The sequence below is a fragment of the Pipistrellus hanaki genome, assembly GCF_964339955.1.
Source record: "Pipistrellus hanaki genome assembly, chromosome: 1".
Taxonomy (NCBI): Eukaryota; Metazoa; Chordata; class Mammalia; order Chiroptera; family Vespertilionidae; genus Pipistrellus; species Pipistrellus hanaki.
Window position 1 is genome coordinate 207,900,298 of NC_140503.1, and position 16,751 is coordinate 207,917,048.

The window sequence follows — 16,751 nt, forward strand, 5'->3', positions numbered from 1 at the left end:
AGGAGAGGGGCTCCTTAAAATGACCCACACACTAATGCCAGGGTCTAACCGGCCTCTGCACCCGCCAGTCGACTGGTCAGCAGACCTGGTTCCCAAAGTCAGCCAACAGCGCCCTCTCATGGCCAAAGAAAGCGTTTCCTTCTGCAGCCTCTGGAACACAGCTCCCTGGAGCAGCAGCACCTGAGAACCTGGTCCGCAGAGAAATCACTCCTGTTCTCGTCCCTCGGTCCGCACAGCGGCCTCTGGCTGCTGGCTCCCAGCCTGCTGGCTCCCAGCCGGGACAGCTGAGTGGGTGACGAGGTCACCGGCAGGCAGCTTGCCGGCTGCCTCGCGTCCACCCTCCTGCATGGTAATCGGTTCACTTCCTGGTGCAGCCTCCTTAGCCCAGGGGGTGTCCCAGGTCCCTCCCTGCGGGGCCTTCCCCCTCGGACCCCCCGCGGCTCGGGCGGCTCGGGGCACAGAGCTCTGAGAAAGCGTCACAGACGACACCCCAGGCGGGCCAGGGGCCGTTCCCTTTATTTTCCACAAGCGCTGAATTCAGAAATAGGAGCCACGACAGGTCGGTCATTAAGTAAAAATGGGGGTGATTACAAAGGAAAACTCTGTACAAAACGTTAAAAATCTGGCCGCCCCGCCAGCTCCCTCGGAGGGACGAGGGACGGGCCACCGGCAGCAGCACCCCCCCACGGCACCAGCCCCACGTGGGTACGAGAGACCCCTCCCGGTGGGGATCTGGCGCGGCCCGACGCCCAGAGCTGGCTGGGAGGACAGACACACAGACCGAGGCCGGGACACGGACGTGACCGACACACGCCGCTCCAAGCTCCCTGCCTTCTGAGAGCTCACAGGTCCCGGCGGGGGTGGGGGCGGGGGCGGGCTTGTCTCCCGGGCCCACTGAGGTGGGGGCGACCAGTAAACATCTTCGCGTGGAGTCGGGGACCCTGAGGGCCCGAGGCCGGGCCTGTGTGCGGTCGGCCCTCGTGTGCCGTCAGACCCTCGCACAGACTTGCATACGTAACCTAGCAACATGCACCAACTACCCTAGAACAGCTACGAGGGTGCAAGGGGACCGTGAGCCGGGAGGGGCGGAGGTGTTGGGGGCGGGGCGGACGGCATGGACACACATCTGGGGGCGAGGGGCTTCCGAGCAAACAGACCACACTAGTACCACGTCTTCCTAACGTGAAAGGAAAGAGCATCATCCGACGGGTCCCCGTCAGCACAAACGGAACTATGGGCTTGGGAAACACCGGAGGCGGCGGGGGAAGGAGTGGACAGTGTTTTCCCAGAATCCTCCACTCGAGCGCGTCCGCTCCTCCGGGGTCAGCCGAGGCTGGTGATGTTGCAGCGGCCTCCGGGGGGCGCCACGATGCGGTGGCCGGTGCGCCTGGGGTTGTTGTCATCTGTCTGGGCACCTGCGAGAGACCGCCGGTCACTCTGACACCGGCCCACGTCCCCTCCCCGCGGTGTGCGGCAGCCCGGGGCCATTCCCGGGGAGGCGCTGCGGGCGGCCCTTACCGGACAGGCTGAAGTTGGACTGGTGCAGGGGCGGCCCTTACCGGACAGGCTGAAGTTGGACTGGTGCAGGGGCGGCCCTTACCGGACAGGCTGAAGTTGGACTGGTGCAGGGGCGGCCCTTACCGGACAGGCTGAAGTTGGACTGGTGCAGGGGCGGCCCTTACCGGACAGGCTGAAGTTGGACTGGTGCAGGTTCCTGAAGGGCGGCGGCTGGTGTTTGGAAGGCGAGGATTTGGCAGAAGGAGCGGGAGTTGCGTATTTGGGCGTCGCCGGCACCTCGTACACGGGACCGTCGTACATGCCCCTGGGTACCCCTTGCAGTCCGGAGACCTAGATGGGAGGGAGGGGAAGCGAGACTGGTGGGCAAGGCACACGCACACTTCCTGTTCAGAAGCCCGTGGTGGGAGTGACCTGAGGTCGCCTTCAGACACACGCGCGCGCACACACACACACACACATATATGCACACACACATACATGCGCACACATGCTACAAGGCACCTGCTCACTCCACACACACGTGTACACTCCTCTACAGTGGGCGAAGCCCGGGACCTCCTGGTCCGGCGGTGACCAGGAGATGCAGGCCGGACAGTGCCGCAGCTCCACGGCCACGCACTCGGAGGCCACGGCCACGCACTCAGGGAGGCCAGGCCGTGATGCCCGCCTGCCGCCGCCGCCGCCGCTGCCCTGGCACGCACCTTGCTGCGGATCCGGACGCGCTGGTAGAGGTGCTCGGGGAAGGGCTTGCGTGGGATGAAGCGGCCCATGCCCTTGCTGACGCTGAGGGTGCCATCCTCGAAGACGATCTTGCCCTGGCTGATGACCACCAGCGGGGAGCCGTGGCACTCCGTGCCCTCGAAGATGTTGTACTCCGCGGCCTGCCGGCGAGAACCACGGCTGTGCCCTCGCGGTCCCCGGCACGGCCCCGGGGTCCCCCACGGGGCCTCCGCGCCCCCTCGGGCCACAGCCACTTCCCGGGCTCTTCCGAAGGCCCCTTCTCCAAGGCTGTGTGATACCCCGCTGTGTGCCCTTCCCCTCGGTGACCAGCCCCTCGCTGTTGGGCATTGGGGTGGAGGGTGGTGTTTTATGATCAAGCTAATGTGGTCGGAGGCGTCATGGATGTGATGGGGCCCCTGGGGTCAGACACGTGGCTGTGCTGACTAGAACAGACGTTTCTGGGTCTTTTCAAAAATATTCTTTCTTAGCTGAAACCGGTTTGGCTTAGTGGATAGAGCGTCGGCCTGCGGACTGAAAGGTCCCAGGTTCGATTCCGGTCAGGGGCCTGTACACATTGGTTGTGGGCACATCCCTAGTAGGGGGTGTGCAGGAGGCAGCTGATCGATGATTCTCTCTCATCGATGTTTCTAACTCTCTATCCCTCTCTCTTCCTCTCTGTAAAAGATCAATAAAATATATATTAAAAAAAATATATTCTTTCTTGCCCGGCCGGCCTGGTGCAGGGGCCGTCAACCTATGAACCAGGAGGCCATGGTTCGATTCCTGGTCAGGACACAGGGCTGGGTTGCGGGCTTGATCCCCAGTGTGGGGCATGCAGGAGGCAGAGGATCCATGATTCTCTCTCATCATTGGTGTTCCCATCACTCTCTTCCTATCCCTGAAGTCAATAAAAACATTTTCTTAAAGTGAACTAGACAACATATTTCAAAAAGAAAAAGGAAAACAGTGCCTGCCATGATTTGTTCCTGTTAATTACAAGGCAGACTGGTGTGTTCGCCAGTGAACACACAGTGTTCTCGCATTTCTTCCATGTCCCGGTTCTGCATTTCTGCCCACCCTCCTGCTTACAAGGCTCTCAGATGAATGCCCTCAGGCCTGCTGGATGCAGGAAGGGGCCAGGCACACCAGGGCACAAGCGAAGAGGTGGCCACCCGCCATGGCGTGGGGCCTGGGGCCCGGGAGCGGCCCTGGCTGTGCCCGCACAGGCGGCTCCAGGCCCAGGCCTCTCCGCTGCCGACCGTCAGCCATGGACACACAATGGAACAGCCATTTCTAAATCAGACGGAACGCTCTCCTGCTCCACCACTGGAGGGAGATTCTCGGACCTTGTACTGGCCTCCGTGCGAGAGAACCAGAAGTGGGGAACGGGGGGTGCACAGGCGGGAAGAAACAGATGGCCGTGCTCCTAACAGCTTGAGCCCAGCTGCCCAGACCCCATCCCTCCAGGAGAAGAAGGCAAGCACTGAGTCGGGCAGACAAGCAGGTCGCCCCCTGGCGGCAGCCTGGGTGTCATTCCTCCGGGAAGGCCCGGCCAGGAGTGGCGGGGAGCCGGGACTTACGGACTTGTGGCTCTTGGCCGTGATGGTCTTCACCCGGTCGGGGTCCCAGATGACCACGTCGGCGTCCGAGCCCACGGCGATCCGCCCTTTCCTGGGGTACAGGTTGAAGATCTTGGCCGCGTTGGTGCTGGTGACGGCCACGAACTGGTTCTCATCCATTTTGCCTGTGGCCTGAGGGCGAGACCAGCCGATGAGCAGACCGTCCTGTTAGAGGGCCAGAGGCGCCAGGCGGCACAGACCTAGCCTGGGGGTGGGGTCCCTGCAAGGAGCCTGGAACGTTCTCCCCTCCGGGCTGAGAGGGCCCAGGGCCGGGCACCTGCGGAGGGAAATGAATGGACCACCCACGCCCACGCCTGCATCACAGGTTCCCAGCGTCCCGCCCTCCCTGGGCCCAGGGTAACGGAAAGGAACAGCCTTTGGTTTCAGCTCGGTGACCTCACCTTCTTTTTTAAATATATTCTATTTGGTTTTTTTTTTTACTGAGAGGAAGGGAGAGGGAGAGAGAGCTAGAAACATCGATGAGAATCATTGATCAGCTGCCTCTTGCACACCCCTTACTGGGGATGTGCCGCAACCAAGGTACATGCCCTTGACTGGAACCGAACCTGGGGCCCTTCAGTCCACAGGCCGACACTCTATCCACTGAGCCACACTGGTCAGGACTGTGACATCGCCTTTAGAGGAGCTAAAATGTGGTTATAAACAAGACGGCCCGGCTGGCATGGCTCAGTGGTTGAGCATCCATCAACCTATGAACCAGGAGGTCACTGGTTTGATTCCTGGCCAGGGCACATGCCCAGGTTGCAGGCTCGATCCCCATTGGGGGACATGCAGGAGGCAGCCAATCAGGGATTCTCTCTCATCACTAACGTTTCTGTCTCTTTCTCCCTCGCCCTTAAGAAACACGATTGTCATTCCTGAGGAGGGAGGACAGCTGCCCGTGTGAGGGCCCCCGGCCGGGGCCACTTCCTGGGCTCGGCCTCAGCCCCAGGTCACCGAGGACAGCACGCTGAGGACCACGGCACACTGGCTTTTGTCGGGCCAGGTGGGTGCTTCTGGGACGTTCCCGGGGCGGGGAGGGGGCCGCCTCACCACCGCCTTGTCCCAGACGATGGCCATCCGCTCCTCGATGCCGTTGACGCCCTCGGGGATGAGGGTGAAGTTGTCCTTGCCCACGGCCTTCTGGGCCGTGCTGTAGGGACAGTGGCCGCTGCCCGTGACCTGCAGGTCTCCGCTGGGAGGAAGGAGAGCGGGTGGGGCTCAGAGCCGGGTTTGGGCTGAAGGGCAAATCCCTGCTTCACCCGACATGGCTTGACCTCGCCACCCCGGGAGGGGGAGGGCTCGGTGCACATCCCCGGCCGTGACAAGGCCCCGGGTTCGCCGGCGTCTCGCTGAAGGCGGGGAGGTACCGTGGACACGCGAGAAGGTCCTGGGTCAGCGTGGGCTCCGGGTGGCCTGGGTAAGGAGGGCTCCCTGCCCCTCCTCTAACTCGCCTGAGGGGGCGGCCAGGGGGCCAGGCTCTCCTGCCTAAACGCTCTGGCCCCAGGACAGCGGGGAGAGGGGAGTGAGGGCCGGATGGGGTTCTGCCTGCAGGACATTGTGGGGACTCGTGCTTCTCACTCTGATTGGAGGGAACGGCAGGTCCCCAGGGGATGGGGCTTGGTCTGATTCAGGTTTTAAAATGTCTGGGCGCCCGCTGGGAGTGACGGACACGTGGGTGCAGAGGGGGCGTACGGGCGTGGGAAGGCCGGGAGGGAGGGAGAGAGGGAGAGAGAGGCAGCATGAGCCTGGACGGCCAGGCCACGGGGGGGGGGGGGGGGGGCAGATCTTGGGCCCCGGTCTGTGTCCTGCCGCCCGACACAAGGCAGGCTGAGGGGCGGCTGCTCTGGGGGAAGGTCGGGTTTGCACTTTGAACTCAGACCTGGAGCTGCCCGCCAGGCGTTGGGCGGCAGGAAGTGCTGGCTGTGCAAGCCCAGGTGTCACAACTTTGGGGAAAACAGACCTCCGTGGCGGGCACACAGCCTTGACCCTGTGCTTCCTTCTGACCACAAGCCCCATCTTCTCTTCAGCCACCCTGCAAGCTGTGTCCGTACCAGTGCCAGGCCCACTGCCACCTCCTTCCGGAAGCCTCTGCAAGCCCCTGGCTCAATCCCGCACGCTCAGACCCGCACCCTCAGCACCACACCCTCAGCACCACACGCTCAGCACCGCACGCTCAGCACCCGCACGCTCAGCACCCGCACGCTCAGCACCCGCACCCTCAGCACCCGCACGCTCAGCACCCGCACCCTCAGCACCCGCACGCTCAGCACCCGCACCCTCAGCACCGCACGCTCAGCACCGCACGCTCAGCACCCGCACGCTCAGCACCCGCACCCTCAGCACCGCACGCTCAGCACCGCACGCTCAGCACCCGCACGCTCAGCACCCGCACGCTCAGCACCCGCACCCTCAGCACCGCACGCTCAGCACCGCACGCTCAGCACCCGCACGCTCAGCACCCGCACCCTCAGCACCCGCACCCTCAGCACCCGCACGCTCAGCACCGCACGCTCAGCACCCGCACGCTCAGCACCCGCACCCTCAGCACCCGCACCCTCAGCACCGCACGCTCAGCACCCGCACCCTCAGCACCCGCACCCTCAGCACCCGCACGCTCAGCACCCGCACCCTCAGCACCGCACGCTCAGCACCGCACGCTCAGCACCCGCACGCTCAGCCCGCACGCTCAGCACCGCACGCTCAGCACCGCACGCTCAGCCCGCACGCTCAGCACCCGCACGCTCAGCACCCGCACGCTCAGCACCCGCACGCTCAGCACCCGCACGCTCAGCCCGCACCCTCAGCACCGCACACTCAGCACCCCACGCTCAGCACCGCACGCTCAGCACCCGCACGCTCAGCACCGCACGCTCAGCACCCGCACGCTCAGCCCGCACGCTCAGCCCCCGCACGCTCAGCCCCCTCACGCTCAGCACCCGCACACTCAGCCCCGCACGCTCAGCACCCCGCCTCATCTTGGCCAGAGTGGCCCCCGCACCTTGCTAACAGCACGGGGGGCTGGAAGGGGGGAATGGCTGTGCTCCTACTGTGTGCACAGCACATGACATGGCTCAGCCCAGCTTTCCCCGCCGTGTCCTGCCCAGCCCTGCGGCAGTACCACATTCTCCCTACTTCCCGATGAGTAAACCGAGGCAGGCATGCCCCAGCTATGGGACCCGCCCAGGGTGACACCTGCCATCAGGGGCTGAGGCAGGATTCGAACCTGGTTTCTCAATCCTAATCCTGGCTGCTCCCCAATATCCACAATGTGGGGGCGGGGGGGGGCACACAGGAGGTGCTTAAGCAGCCACTGCATGAGCAGGCAAGGCCGGTGTGCCGATTGGAGGCTGTGGAGTGGGCAAACCCCGGCCCTGAGGGGCTGGAAGCCACCAGAGGCCTGTGCCGGCCTCCACGTGGCCAGCCCAGCCCCCCTCCGCCGCTGCCCCCCGACCCCCTCACCCCCGCTCTCACCCCCGCTCTCACCAGGCCAGCAGGGAGGTCAGGTAGTCGGGCGTGGTGGGGTCCGGGCTCAGGGGCGGGGAGGTCACGAAGGCCGCCGCCTTGGCCCAGTTCTTGCTCCAGTAGTGGGTGCCGTCGGTGCCCAGGCTGGCAGCAATGGGCTCGCCAAACACGAGGGGGCCTGGGGACACGCAAGCACGCGGTTAAGAGCGAGCAGTCTCCATGGGGACATAGTTGCCAAAAGGAGAGGCGCTCAGGCTGGAGGTGGTAAACCCACACCGGCCCCCTCCAGCCCCGGCCCCGGCCCCGGCCCCGGCCCCGCGGCCCCCCCGCCAGCTCAGGCCTCGGACAGGACTGCCCTCCGGGCACAGGCTGGTCCTCAGAGCCGAGCCTTGGCGCTGCCCCGTGAGGGACCTGCCAGAGCAGATGCCCGAGGAGGAGTTGAGGTCAAGTCACACCTGGGAGATGCTTCCGGGTCATACTGGCTGGGGGCTCAGGACAGGATGAGCGGGGCAGAGAAGCCATGAGAAGGTGAATCGTCACCGATTCATAGCTGTGGCACCTGCGGCTCAGTGCACAGGGTCCCCCCAACACTGTGACCCGCCTCAGAGCCTTCCCAGCCCCGGGGTGAGATGGGCTGTGCCTCCTACACCCCCCCCTCCCCGCTTCCCCAGTGCACCTCCCGAAGTTCCCGCCTTCCAGGGAGGGGCTCGGGGCCGGGGGCCGGCTCCTGGCGGGCAGTGAGTCAGTGACCTGGAACCGGCTGCCCGCCCCTCAGACAGAGCCGCGCGTGGCCGGCACACCTCTCTTCCGGGCCTGGGCGATGATGTCGGCCGCGCTCTTGCTCATCACCTTGGTGATGTACACGGGGCAGTGGATCCGGCCGGCGATGGTGATGGCCCGGAACACGGCCTCGGCCTCCAGCTGGCGACAGCAAGTCCACGGTCACAGCGGGAGGGGCGAGGGCAGCCACCCCGCCCCCCGGCGTTCCAGGGCCCTCCCTGAATCAGTCCTCCCACTGTCCTCGGATGCGGTGGGAGGAGACCCACTGCCTCCAAGGAGGAAACCCAGAGGATGGAAGGAAGGAAAGAGCCCCGGCCGGTGCGGCTCAGAGGCCGGAGGCCATCCCGTGCAGGAGGGCCGCGGGTTTGACTCCCGTCCGGGCACAGAGCCAGGTTGTAGGCTTAAAACCCATCCGAGGGGGTAAGGGAGGCAGCAGATGGATGCTTCTCCTTCCCTCCCTCTCTTCCTCTCCCTCCCTGTCTCTCTCCCTTACACTCTCCCTAGAACCAATGAAAAGCATATCCTCAGGTGAGGGTGAAAGAAAGAGAGAAAAAGAGAGGGAGAGAGAGAAGGGAGGGAGGAAGGAAGGAAGGAAGGAAGGAAGGAAGGAAGGAAGGAAGGAAAAAAAAAGAAAGAAAGAAAGTGAATGAAAGAAAGAATGAATGAATGAATGAGAGAGAGAGAAAGAAAGACAGAAAGAAAGAAAGAAAGAAAGAAAGAAAGAAAGAAAGAAAGAAGAAAGAGAAAGAAAGAAAGAACATTAAGTCAGAATGCATTTGGTGACGTCAGAGTCTTGCCCAGCGCTGGTGCCTTTACCTCCTCGGGTCTGCTTAGCGCGTGGCCCTCGGGCCCGGTGATGCCCATCTCCAAGATCCGCTTCTGCTCCTGCAGGACAGGCACAGAGTGGGCGTCACTGCACCAGAACTGGGAGGCCGGGCCCCACCCCGCCCCCACAGAGCAGCTGAGGGCAGGGGTGCAGGCCGAGCGGGGCTGGTCCCACTCAGCGTTCCCCCTCCTTCCAGACCACCCACCTCCCCCTGCAGCCATCACTGCAGCCCGGCCTGCTGGTGCCTCCCAGGGGCCAGCCCCGCCCTCCTAGGCCCGGCCCCGCCCTCCCGGGGGACAGCCCCGCCCTCCCAGGCCCGGCCACGCCCTCCCAGGGGCAAGCCCCGCCCTCCCAGGGGCCAGCCCCGCCCTCCCAGGCCCAGCTCCGCCCTCCCAGGGGCCAGCCCCGCCCTCCCAGGGGCCAGCCCCGCCCTCCCAGGAGCCAGCCCCGCCCTCCCAGGAGCCAGCCCCGCCCTCCCAGGCCCAGCCTGGCTGAAGGCTCCCTCCTGGAAGACAGGTGCTGCTCGGAATGGAAACCCACGCCCGAGCTGGGAGCCCGGCTCCCGGCGGCGGCCACACTGTGACTGGATAAGCCTGCCGTCCCTTCCTCTGGGGACAGCGCCTGCCTCCCCGCGGGCCCGTCAGGGGGAGTGAGGCCGCACGCACACCTGGGAGCGGCTCTCATAGTCTCTGCGGCCTCATCCCAGTCCCTGCCATCTTTCCGGCAGGAAACCCCTCCTACCACCACCACCCCTTTTTTTTCTTTTTTTAAATATATTTTATTGACTTTTTACAGAGAGGAAGGGAGAGGGATAGAAAGTTAGAAACATCGATGAGAGAGAATCATCGATCAGCTGCCTCCTGCACACCCCCCACCAGGGATGTGCCCACAACCAAGGTACATGCCCTTGACGGGAATTGAACCCAGGACCTTTCAGTCCGCAGACTGACGCTCTATCCACTGAGCCAAACCGGTTTCGGCTCTCCTACAACCTTGAAACGGTCCTGAGCCCGTGGCCCAGATCCAAACCCACTGGCTCAGCACTTTCTCGCCCCAGGAACACGCTCATTTCTCAAAAGCGGTTTATTTTCACTCTGCCCCACGTCAGCTGTGCCGCTGCTCATTCTCACTCCGCATGCAGGTCCGGAGCCACCCTCCTTCCGGGAGCCCTGAGCCGGGCGCCCCTAAAAACCACCATCTGGTGGCAGACGCGCACAATGGGTGCCTCACCGGGTGGCGAGAAAAAGGACTGTATCTCAGACTCAGGACTGAGCCAAAGCAGCCGAAGTGAGAGCGCACACTGTACGCTCCCTTTTACCAGTTAAACCGGCAGGACTGAGGCCAGAGGCTGAGCCACCTCCTGCTCGCCACGCCCTGTGCCACCCCGGATCCCTGTGGAGCAGGCAAAGCCCCAGGCCCCCGGGTCCGCAGGGCGGCGGGTCAGCCCATCGTACAGAGGAGCAGACTGAGAGGCCCAGGCACCGGGGACCGCACCAGGCCCGGCTGCAGGTGGCACCGGGGACCGCGCCAGGCCCAGCTGCAGGTGGCACCGGGGACCGCGCCAGGCCCGGCTGCAGGTGGCATGCCCGTGCCTCGTGCCCGCCGGGTCTCGTCCGCCGCCTGGTCCTCGGCCTGGTTTCCCTGCCCAGTCACCTCCCCGCTCAGTGCCCGCACCCCTCTGCCAGGCCTGTCACACCAGGAGAAGTGACGGAGGGCAGGGGTGGGGGCGCACCGCTCACCTGAGCTATCAAGTCCCCGTTCTCCGCGTGGACCAGGCTCACAGCTCCCAGCCCCTTGAGGAAGGTGAAGGCTTCGTAGAGCTGTGGGACACAGGGGTGGTGGGTAAGGTTACCGCGGGGGCAGCACAGGCCGCTCCGTGGAGATCAGGGGAGCCTCCACCAGGGTCTGCCCTTGACCCTGAGAGGCGAGGGCGGGGCAGAGCTGGTCACAGTCCTAGCAGGACAGATGGTGCCTGCTGCCTGGAGGTGCTCCATCTGGCGCCTGAGAAGCCGGTGTTTAGTTTTGCTGAAACTGACTAACCTGCTATGTCCTGTAACCAGCACACCTCGGCAGCGTGTGCCTCTTCGCAAGGTTGGAACCATGTCACCGCCCACGTTACAGACCACGGCAGGCCAGGGCGTGCTCTCCCGTCACGGTAACACTCAGACAGCACACACCCGCCCGGCACCACCGGGTCAGCCCACACGGCCGTCCCACCGCAAAGAAGCTGCAACCAACCCCCGCACACATAGGACCGACCTGCCGCCCCCTCTCCGCAGTCCCGAATCCCAGCCTTGTTCTCCGCATGCAAGACACCCCCCCCTCCCCGTGTGTTTCAGGGGCACACAGCCCACTGGCCATCCCTGTACCGGGGCCACAGAGAGAAGCGGCCGGCCCACCTGGCTGTCGGACAGCTGGTAGAGATCCTTGTAGGCCATGTAGACTTGGAAGGAGTTGACGCCTGTTGGAGGCAAAGAGAAGAACGCACGTCAGCACCACGAGGCGTGTCTTTCCGTAGATCAGATCGGGGATCAGCGCTGGGTGGGGGCCAGGACAGAGGTGCCTTGGATTCACAGGGGCACGTGCTCCGCTGAGCCAGCCCAGGCCTGTCCAGCCCAGGCGGCGAGCAAGAAGCGGCTGCTCGGTTTTGTCAGTTGTGGGAGATACACAGACCGGAGCGTCTGCCCTCCTGACCTGCCGACCTAAGAAACGTCCAAACCCACAGAGCACGCTCTATGGGCTTGGATGAGCCTGACTGATGACATGTGCCGGGAGTATGATCTCACATAAACTCTCATAGAAGCCCCCACAGGGAGGGCATTTCTTACGCTGAAGTGTAGTTGGTGGTGTTGGCAGGAATGGTTCCCGGGTGGCTGATCAGGGTATGTGGGCCCTGAGGGTGGTCTGTGAAAGGAGCTAACCTGGAGGCACAGAACAGGGGCGGGGCTGCTGAGGGCAGGACACGCCCCTCACTGCAGGGACACACCCACCACTGCAGGGACACGCCCCTCACTGCAGGGACACGCCCCTCACTGCAGGGACATGCCTCTCACAGCAAGGTGAGAGGAGTGCAAGGGAGATCACGTCTGGGGCAGATGGAGGGGACTTCCCGCTGCTTGGAAGAACACGCCGCTTACAACCTGGGAATTGCTCATTTCTGTAATTTTCCATTTAATATTTGTGGGCCCGACTTGACTGCAAAGAGCTGAAACATTGACAAATGAAACTGCAGAGAGGCAGGACTCCTGTGCAAAACTGCCGCCTTCCCCGGACAGTGACTGTGGACAGAGCAAGGGCGGTTCCGGGACCGCGCTGGAGGGCGCCACCTCCCTGATACAGAGCCTCGGACACCCTGCCTGAGCGTGGGCTACGGGGCCATCGGACACGCACACAGGCAACATGTGCACACAGCGCTCAACGCTCAACAGCAGCAGCAACTGGAGAACGGCACGCACAGGGGAGACGGGGCTTCCCGTCAAATCAGCAAGGGGCCCCCAGAAGCAGCCACGCCCAAGGGTGCGAACACGCCGGGAGAGTGAGCCATTGGGGGTACCTCTCAGGAAAGCGATTTGGCACTAACTTTCCTGACCCTGAACAAGGTTAAAACTGTGATCTTAGGGTCAAGCCCTCGGTGGTTTGGCTCAGTGGATAGAGCATCAGCCAGCGGACTGAAGGGACCCGAGTTTGATTTTGGTCAGGGGCTCATGCCCAGGTTGCAGGCTCCATCCCCAGTAGGAAGTGTGCAGGAGGCAGCTGGTCAATGATTCTCTCTCATCATTGATGTTTCTCTCTATATATATCTCTCCCTTCCTCTCTGAAATCAATACAAAAATCTATACTTTATAATAGGGTAATAAGCAAATTGGTCTGGGACACATCACGTAATGACTGAACAACAGGAGGCAAGCAGCAGTGAGCTACTCGCACACACAAAAACCACCTTGACTCCTTAATTTCACTTGGAAATCGAGGGAAATAATTAGGAATCCAAGCTGATCTTCACATAGGAAGATGTTCTCCATGACCTGGCTCAGAGTGAAGCAAACAGAAAACCCAGGTGCCCAATGAAAAGGGAATAGCGAGGCAGATGAACTGGGACGTGGTATATCTCGAGCCCTTAGAGCCGTTATTAATGAAGAGCCACGATAACCCATCAAACGCGAAGTGAAAAGAGAAGGATTCCCAGGAACTGCTGGCACATGACCATGCAAGTAAGGAGAACCCCGTCTACGTGGACAGGGGATGGAGGATAACACGTGTCAATGTGAATGGCAAGAGGCAGTTGGGAAGAGGACAGAAGGAAAGAAGTTTTTTGTCACCTCTTCATTTTCTGACCTTTTTGTACGTGGTAATAGTACTTTCATGATGAGAACATATAGCATCCTAATAAAGAGGGAATATGCTAATTGACTGTCACACCCTCACAAAGATGGTGGCGCCCATAGCCAATAAGGAGGGAATATGCTAATTGACTGCCGCACCCTCAAAGATGGCAGCGCCCACAGCCACAAGATGGCTATACCCAGTCCCTTCAGCCCCGCTGGGGCAGCAGGCGCACAGCACAGCCGGGCCTGTCCCGGGGTGGGTCTGGCTGCTCCGTGCACCCGCCTCCAAAGGCTCCCAGTCCCCCTCAGCCCCCCAGCCACCCAGGACCAGCTCGAGATACAGGCAAGCCTAGGATGGTGGCTACCCCGCCACCCCGGGATGCCAGAGGCTCAGGTGCCCTGTTTCCCCGAAAATAAGACAGTGTCTTATATTAATTTTTGCTCCCAAAGATGCGCTAGGTCTTATTTTCAGGGGATGTCTTATTTTTCCAGGAAGAAGAATATGGTACAGATTTATTGTTAAATGAAAATAAAGGAAATTTATTACCTGTATACGGTACGGTAGTACGGTAGTTGTCAACACAAACCAGACAAACTGTGAATCCTACAGTATCAAGAATTTACTCATTTATTCAATGACAACCATGTCATCATCTTTTGGAACATCATCACAACAATCCAATTCCTGAATTTCCTGGTGAATTTCTTGTGACTCCATTTCTTTCAGAATCAGTGGACCAAATCTCTCATGTTTAGCCTAGGGGGGGCCTTATTTTTGGGGGGATGTATTATATTTCACTCAGAAGGAAACCTGTAAGTAGGTCTTATTTTCGGAGGATGTCTTATTTTCGAGGAAACACGGTAACCAGGCCTGGTCGAGGCTGCAGTGGCAGCAGCAGAGGTGTGGTGGGGGTGTCGCCTTCCCCTGATCGCTGGGTCACCTCCCGCCCCTGAGGGCTCCCAGACTGTGAGAGGGGACAGGCCAGGCTGAGGGACCACCCCCTTCCAGTGCATGAATTTTCATGCACCGGGCCTCTAGTATCTATTTAAAAACTGAAAATAGCCCCACCGGTATGGCTTAGTGGTTGAACACTGACCCAGGAACTAAGAGGTCATGGTTCAATTCCCATTTCAGAGCACATGCCCAGTTTGTGGTCTCCATCCCCAGTGGGGGGCGATGCATGAGGCAGCCAATATATGATGCTGTTCCTCTCGCATTGATGTTTCTATCTCTCTATATCTCTTCCTTCCTCTCTCTAAAAATCAATAAAAACATTTAAAAAAAAAATAGGTTGACTTAAAAAAACACAACAAGCCAAAGCTGGTTTGGCTCAGTGGTAGAGCGCCGGTCTGCAGACTGAGGGGTCCCAGGTTCGATTCCGGTCAAGGGCATGTACATTGGTTGCAGGCACATCCCCAGTAGGGGGTGTGCAAGAGGCAGCTGGTCAGTGTTCCTCTCTCATCGATGTTTCTAGCTTTCTATCTCTCTCCCTTCCTCTCTGTAAAAAAATCAATAAAATATATTAAAAAAAAGAAAAAAAAAAAGAACACAACAAACTGAAAACAGCCCTAGCTCTCCCTGAAGAATCGCATTCATTTTAGGCTGCCTCCTCAGGCAGCCCCCAGAACTGCCCCCTTCAGACTGGCCCCTCGTGCCCGGCTGCACCCTGTTGTCTTGTTCTTGGCTTCCACCTATCTTCTGTTCGATTCACCTCCACGTGATGGAATGCACACTGTAAGCATCTATCCTGTACAGAGCCACCTGGAGGAGCCCAGGCAGAGGGAGCTGGAGTGGGATGCTGAAATGGGAAGACTCAATCCCCTCCCTCATCGAGCTCAGGGTTCGATGGGATAGCCAGGAGGACAACCAGTGTCCTGTCATCCACGAACAATGGAAAGAGAGCCTCAAAAGAAGCCCACGTAACCTGCTCTGGATATTCCAGAGGTGAAGCAGTTCTGACTGGGGGACTGGAGAGGTGAGAGTTGAGCTGGGGAGCAGCGTAGGAAGGCATTCTGGTGGGAACAGCATGAGCCAAGGCCCAGCGCTGTAAGGCGATGGCATCCAGGACAGCAGTGCCCAGGTGGGTTTATGGTAGAGAAAGAAGAGCCAGGCCAGGACCTGTGTGCCAGGCAAGGACCTGTGTGCCAGGCGAATGAAAATGGGCGTTCTATGAACTAGGGTCCCTCCAGGACCTGAATGGTGGGCAGGCTCCTTAAAGAGGGTCCTGTTTTCCACTGTTGGTCGCAGTACATAGCTCAAAGTTGGGCTCCTGACATGCAGATGAAGGGATTTTAACTCCATACAATCAGATCCACCACAGAGCCAGGGATTCCAGAACTGGGCCCCTCCATCCCCCAGGGCGTGAACTGACCTTTGTCCTGCACCAGCACCTCCAGCTCCTCCCGAACGCCATCGGACCAGCCTGTGATGTCCACGTGGAGGGAGTAGTCGCAGCAGGATTTGGTGTCAGCTGCTTCATGCCACTTCTCGAAGGCGGTCAGCAGGCTGGACCCAGGTTCTGGGACCACGTGGTCAACTGGGACAGAAACATGTGTCACATTCTAAGATGCGTAGGACCCAACTTGTTCTAATGGTGGCCTCTTCAGCATCATCACCACCACCACCACCATCACCATCATCATCACTATCATCACCACATCATCAACGTTATCACATTTAATATCACCATCATTATCAGCAGCATCATAACCTCTACCATAACCATCGTCACCATCATCATCATCACTACCATCACCATTATCACCACCATCATAATCAATATCACCATCATTATCAACATCATCACCATCACTATCATCAGCATCATCACCATCATAATCAAATCACCATCATCATTATCAGCACATCATCACCTGCGGGAAGCCATCCACTGCGGAACGCGGAAGGCCGATGGACCTTGGGTGTTGGTAGGACTGACACTAAGCACCTCGTCTGTTGAGATAGAGGTGGCTCAAGGCACCTGATAATCCTTTTACTTTTTACCAAACTTTACCTTTGATATTCCTGAATGCATTGCTAAAGATCAAACGTGTATTCAGGTAAATAAATAGTGGACCAGGCCAGAAGTTGGTGTGTCTCTTTAAGAAAGAGGCTCCACCTGGCCCCCAATGCCTTCTAAATTCATATTTCTTGTATAGCATTTTCATTTTTGCATCAGCCCCTCCTTCAAGTCCCCACCGCAAAGGTCGCGGCATCCACCCCACAACCATCATCATTCGCCATCACCACCATCATCACCATCACATCATTTACATTACCATCATTATCATCATCAACCTCACCATCATCACCACCACCATCTCTATCATCATCATCATCACCATCACCATCACTACCATCATTACCACTACTTCCATCATTAAGATCAACATCCTCATCTTCACAATTCTTTTCATCAACACTCCTGCCATCATCATTGTGAATATTGCCATCATTGTCACCATATTATAATCATCAGCAGTGATACTTCAGTGAGT

The 16,751-nt window shown here is 60.0% G+C and overlaps 1 protein-coding gene across 2 annotated transcripts in view; it reads right to left on the bottom strand.

The window, feature by feature from the left end:
* Nucleotides 1-476: 476 nt before the first annotated feature.
* CRMP1 (collapsin response mediator protein 1) overlaps nucleotides 477-16,751 on the bottom strand; it is a 37,218-nt gene continuing 20,943 nt past the window's right edge. For both annotated transcript variants that reach the window (XM_084861211.1, XM_084861212.1), the window contains exons 4-14: nucleotides 15,626-15,790; nucleotides 11,328-11,389; nucleotides 10,668-10,748; nucleotides 8,919-8,987; nucleotides 8,123-8,243; nucleotides 7,344-7,500; nucleotides 4,911-5,052; nucleotides 3,819-3,989; nucleotides 2,220-2,399; nucleotides 1,683-1,848; nucleotides 477-1,415 (exon numbers count right to left, since the gene is read on the bottom strand). In XM_084861211.1, coding sequence (XP_084717337.1) covers nucleotides 1,324-1,415; nucleotides 1,683-1,848; nucleotides 2,220-2,399; nucleotides 3,819-3,989; nucleotides 4,911-5,052; nucleotides 7,344-7,500; nucleotides 8,123-8,243; nucleotides 8,919-8,987; nucleotides 10,668-10,748; nucleotides 11,328-11,389; nucleotides 15,626-15,790 — 1,406 coding nt within the window. In that variant the 3' untranslated portion in view covers nucleotides 477-1,323. The remainder of the gene's footprint in view (nucleotides 1,416-1,682; nucleotides 1,849-2,219; nucleotides 2,400-3,818; nucleotides 3,990-4,910; nucleotides 5,053-7,343; nucleotides 7,501-8,122; nucleotides 8,244-8,918; nucleotides 8,988-10,667; nucleotides 10,749-11,327; nucleotides 11,390-15,625; nucleotides 15,791-16,751) is intronic.